Raw genomic sequence first — 5761 nt, 5'->3', positions numbered from 1 at the left:
GACGACCCTTCAAATGTTTTTACATCATTTCGACTTGAACTAAAAGAAAGAGTTATTCGAGGTCCATATCAACCAGATATTAAATTATTTCCCAGGACAAAAATAGGTCAAAATTATAGAAGCTTCCAAAAAAAATGGTATGATTGTTTTAAATGGTTGGAATACAGTGTATCAAAAGATAAAGCATTTTGTTTTCCTTGCCGTATGTTTTTAAATTCTGGATCAAATGTAGGACAGGCTGATACAACTTTCTCTAAAACTGGATTTAGTAATTGGCATGTGGCAACTACAAGTTTCAAAACTCATCAGATGTCTAAATCGCACATTAGAAGTACTTCATCCATGACATTTTTTTTAAATTCTCAATCAATTGACATTGCATTAAATAAATCCCAAGAGCTTGAACTTTCAAGAAGAGAAATGCAGCGCTTAGTCAATAGGAATATAATGCATCGTTTAGTAGATATAAGCTTATGTTTAGCTAAAAATGGTAAGCCATTTAGGGGACACAACGAAAAAATAGATAGTGTTTCTAAAGGTTTATTTTTAGAAATGATTAATATTTAAAAAAAGTATGACTCAGTATTAAATGATCACTTACAAAATTGTCCCAAAAATGCTAGTTATTTAAGTAATCATATCCAAAATGATATCATTACTTCTATTCATAATGTATTGAAACGAAATATTGCTGCTAAATTAAGTAATCGGACTGTCTCAATAATTGCTGATGAAACAACTGACTGTGGTCATTATGAACAACTTTCCATATGTGTTCGTTACTTTGATGAAAATGAAAATCGTCCACAAGAGCTATTTATTGGGCTTAAAAAAATGTCTTCAGTAAATGCGCAGTCTATTTTCGATGCTCTTACAGATGCCACAAACCAGGTCGGGATAGATTGGCAATCAGTTATTGCTGTTTGTTTTGATGGTGCTGCAACAATGTCTGGCCATTATAACGGAGTTCAGGCCAAAGCAAAATTATCAAATATATTGTATGTTCATTGCTATGGACATTGCTTAAACTTAATGCTCGTCGATTCGTTAGGAAAAAAAAATCATGTTATATTTAATTTCTTTTGTATTATTCAAATGCTTTATAGTTTTGTGGAAGGTAGTCCAATTAGACATGCTATTTTAGAAAGGGTATCCAAAGAAATGAATATTAAACTAAAATTACTTAAAACTTTGTCTACAACAAGATGGGCTTGTCGAGCGGAAGCCATTCAAGCAGTGAAAAATAATTATTCAGTCCTCCTTCAATGCTTGGCAGAGATTTCGAAGACTTCTAATTTATCGGAAATTAAAGTAAAATCAAGTGGCCTTATAAAACAAATGAAAACATTTAATGTCATATTTTCCCTTAACATGCTAAATCCAATATTACTTTTGGTGCAAAAAGTAAGTTCAACTTTACAATCGTCTGACTTGGACCTTTTAACAGCTGTTTCAATGGTCCAATCACTTAAGTCATCTTTAAAAAACCTCAGAACGGACGATGACAGTTTTAAGGATGTATATGAAGAAACTATTAAGATTTGTAAAGAAAACAAAATTATAATACCTGAAGTGAAAAAAAGAAAACTATCTGCTAAAATTGATCAAAATTCTTCTAACTTTACTGCGGAAAACAAAATGGACGAAATGAAATGGTTTGTATTTTATCCAACTTTAGATGAAATGCTTTCTGGGATAGGAAGGCGTTTCAGTCAAGAAACTTTAAATTTAATTAATGCTACAGGAAATTTAATTCAATTAAAGCTTGATAGTAATGATATTTCAATGTTAAAAGAAAAATTTAATTTGGATACTACATTTGAGTCTGAAATTAAGCTCATTAAAAATATGTCTGATACAACTTCTATTAGAGGGTCATCAATTAAAACAATTGTAGCGTGGCTGAATTGGTTATCAGAAAACGACCGGAAAACAACATTTAGAAACTTCAATAAAGCATTAACACAATTTGCCACAATACCTGTGACAAGTTGCTCGTGTGAGAGGGCCTTTTCCAAATTGTCCATTGTGAAGTCTAAACCTAGAAACACTATGTCACAAGAACGTCTTGATTCACTGATGTTAATATTTATCGAACAAAAAATGGCATCAGAAATAAATATTGAAGAAGTGATAGATGAATTTAAAACATGTGTGCCGATAAAAAGAAGACTTGAACTTTAGAGTTTAGATTTTAAGTACTTTCCGTGAAATAACAACATTATTAATATGTAAAAATTATTCAAAAATATTCATACTAGTATATAGGTACTTGATCAAATTTTCTTTAAATAAATATAATTCAAATTTCAAACTACTTATTTCTACAGCGCGTTGTTTAATATTCTACTGTAAAACTATGTGATTTCAGATTCCGAGGGAAGCAAAAAAGCTAAGTAGTATATTTGCAAAAACTTAGATTGTAAATTGAATCCTATATGTGTTAAAAAAAATGTTTAACGGCTTAGAATTGTTTTTTAGAATAAATTAAGAAAAGATTAGAATTTGTGAGGGGGCCCTATTTTCCTTATTGCATAACCTGCGAATAAAGTCTGCGCACGCCTATGCAAACAACGACCACACCATCACACACACTATGCTCGCGACTTGGCAGGCCAATGACCCCAAAACACGAGACATAGTGGACAACGGGACACCGGACAAGCCGGCGCACAACACCAGAAACGCCACGGGAAAGAGTAGCCAATACATTTTTACCGACGGCCCTCTGCGGAAAAAGTTGGGCGAACACACACCCGTAGTCGTACCAAACGACAAAGCACAGAATGTGATTTGGATATACCACGACCACGTCCTCGCAAACCACCCAGGTTGGAAAGAAACATACAGGGCGGTAAGACAGCGTTTTTTTTTGGAATGGCCAAAAAAACGGCGTCCGACTGTATGTCAAGTCGTGCCACATTTGCGCGTGTACAAAACCACTGAACGCGCGCGCAGATGACCCGATCACCACCTGTAGAGCGCGCACAAAAAATTTCTCGCCGGCTTCGCACCGAAATGGTGGGGACCGGTGAAGCTACACAGACGCGTGGGCAAAGGCGTGTTCCTCACGGACCAATAGCCCGCACGCAAAATCCACGTGTCCTGCTTCAAACGGGCGATGACCACAACACAACCACGCCCTACACCACCCCACCCACCAACAAGCCCATAACTAAATTTAACAAATTTTAGTCAGAACAACATCCATACCATGGACCAACAACGGCCGACCACACCGCCAATCGCCATACAACAAGCGGCAGAGTTGCTGGAACGTGGCCAGCAACTACTGAGGGCGGCCAGTCTGGAGGAGGCCACCAACACCACCACGGCGGCACGGGTACGCCAGATGACGACGGCACAGCTACAGCAGGACCCGGTACTATGGGCCGCGTACACACGGGGGTGGCAGGACCGCACTGAGGTCTTTAGAAAGGCGACGAGCGGCGCCCCCACAACTTTGGTACGCACAAACCGGTCGCGTAGTCCCCGGCGAGTGGCAGTACCGGCGTCGACAAGGCGACCAGCAGCCACACCACGACCGGCGACCATGGTGCAACCGATCCGGCCGCTGTTACAGTACCCGGTACCCGCACCACGGCAACAACCAACACTCATCACAGTCGGCCGTCCTACACCACCCACACAGACGCCAACAGCCGCTACCTCCACGCGCACGCCAGTACCAGCCGTGCCGAACGCCCGTCAACGCCGGAACCAGCAGCGCCTGCGGGACCACCGGGTGAAAAAACAAATCGAGTCCCAGCAGCACCGCCTGGAAAAACAGGCACCAACCACGCCCCCCCCCCCCCCCAACCATTAACCCGGTCCACACCGCGGCCACGGTACCGGAGGTAGTAATACCTGCCGGAACAGCTGGGATTACGGAGCAACCAACAGCCGCCTTTTCGCAATCCGTTGATATGGAAATATCAGCGGAAGAGGAGGCGGAACTGTTGGACGGGCCGGACACGCACCTTGGTGACGAGGGGGACATGGAGACCGTGTTCGACAACACGTTCCATAGTCTCCCGGCGTCACCTCGACGGCAGTAGACACTCGGGGGCCACGTCAGCTGTCACCAGCCGGAAACACGTGCCGGCACCCCGGGAGAGTGCCCACAGCCGGCGTCGACAATCACACCCAGACACCGCCGGGTCACGTCTCCGCTGTAACCAGCAGGAAAACGTGCCCGCGGATAAGGTGTCTACCACAACTACACCCCACCACTCACAACCACGCACCACCGATACTAGCTGGCACACCGCCGTCGTTGGAGGTTTGGGGGGGGGAGTATGACGCGGTCCCGCGTAATAGTCGTTTGAATTCAAACGGCCTTTGCGCGGAAACCCGCGCCGTCTATTCTCTCTGTCAACCGCCAATCGACGACGGCCGACACCGACACGCGATAAGCGCGCCTGGAAATGTCGACCGCCGCCGGTACCGCGAACCGGCTTGTAGTAAGTCAGTTCCACGGCCGCGTTTTGAGTGACAACTATCGCATTACCACCGTCCTCGCGCGTACCGTCTCTCGACCCTAGTGTGTTCACTTTGTTTTTTTTTTTTTCAACATACATTATATTGTTTCGTCTTATTGTTCTGTGACTTGTTTGCTGCCAGACAATAAACCATACACCACCGCACTTCTGCGACTTAAAAAAGTGTTTTTTTTTGTGTGTAACCTCTCCACCACACGCATATTTGTGGTATCCGTACAGGACCGCCACAAACTGACCCCTTTTTTGTCTTCACATATTCCTTAAATACACATTTTACAATCGAAACACTATCGGCAATATCGATATTGAGTTTAACCTAGTTACATTATACTTACTGACTAAGCTTAAAATTATACTGATTGTTATTGTATTACGCCATTACTTAACCTCTTTGTGCATGTAGGTATCATATGAACGATTGGATCTGCGCCGGGACAAATCCCAACGTTCCAAGTGATTACCGCGCATGCGTCAGGACTTTGACAACATAATTTCTTATCAACGATTTCTATTCTTATCAGAGTTTAAAATTTAATTAATAATAATTATTAATTATTATTTATTATTAATTACACGACAATAATTGAACAATACAACATTACACAATAATCAATATTCGACATTCGTTTCGTATTTCGTTAATAAATAATAATAAAAATCAATGTAGTCATTGTACAATAACCATAGACATATTCTATGACAATAACACACAAAAATACAAAAAAAAAAAATTATAATATAAAATATAATATAAATAATCTTATAAATAACCTTATAATAATAATTAATAAACAATTGTCATTGGTCAATATTTAACAAGTCCAATTAATTGAAATGATATTTGGTAATAAAATTATAAAATATATTATTGTATAAAAATGAAATTTTTATTTTTATTTAGACTATGAAAAAAAGTATGCTATTATTCAAATATTACATTAAAAAAAAAAAAGCTACTGACTACATTATTAGTTAACATATATATTATATATACATGACAGAATATTTAATATTTCAAATATTGCGCGGGAAATATAGACCAATAAGAATAGTGACCTTCACGACTATGATAAGCATAGAATTCATTGATAAGAAATTATGTTGTCAAAATGCTAAGTCCTGACGCATGCGCGGTAAGCACTAGGAACGTTGGGATTTGTCCCGGCGCAGATCCAATCGTTCATATGATACCGCAACTAATTTAAACCGCTTATAAAGCAGCTGTTAAATATTTTTGATCCATTTGTGCATAAAGATAT

The 5761-nt window shown here is 40.0% G+C and overlaps 1 protein-coding gene and 1 pseudogene across 1 annotated transcript; both read left to right on the top strand.

Annotated features, from left to right (window-relative positions):
• Positions 1-204: 204 nt before the first annotated feature.
• Positions 205-2184, top strand: LOC107168603 (zinc finger MYM-type protein 1-like). Its single transcript, XM_089227359.1, has 4 exons — positions 205-490; positions 584-998; positions 1107-1659; positions 1765-2184. Exons 1-4 carry the CDS (start codon positions 205-207, stop codon positions 2182-2184), a joined length of 1674 nt encoding a protein of 557 aa, XP_089083485.1.
• Positions 2185-3188: 1004 nt separating this feature from the next.
• On the top strand, positions 3189-4568 carry LOC149059995 (uncharacterized; annotated as a pseudogene).
• Positions 4569-5761: the final 1193 nt, after the last annotated feature.

The sequence above is a fragment of the Diuraphis noxia genome, unplaced genomic scaffold, assembly GCF_037042655.1.
Source record: "Diuraphis noxia isolate RWA-SAM2 unplaced genomic scaffold, SU_Dnox_SAM2 contig0001, whole genome shotgun sequence".
NCBI lineage: Eukaryota > Metazoa > Arthropoda > Insecta > Hemiptera > Aphididae > Diuraphis > Diuraphis noxia.
This window is presented reverse-complemented; position numbering and strand designations above follow the sequence as displayed.

Bases quoted from the DNA above. Each gene is read 5' to 3' on its own strand.
- LOC107168603 (XM_089227359.1), top strand. From the start codon at position 205: ATGTTTTTAAATTCTGGATCAAATGTAGGACAGGCTGATACAACTTTC. The intron at 999-1,106 runs GTATGTTCATTG...AATGCTTTATAG, and splicing joins GCAAAATTATCAAATATATT to TTTTGTGGAAGGTAGTCCAA. The intron at 1,660-1,764 runs GTATTTTATCCA...ATTCAATTAAAG, and splicing joins TGGACGAAATGAAATGGTTT to CTTGATAGTAATGATATTTC.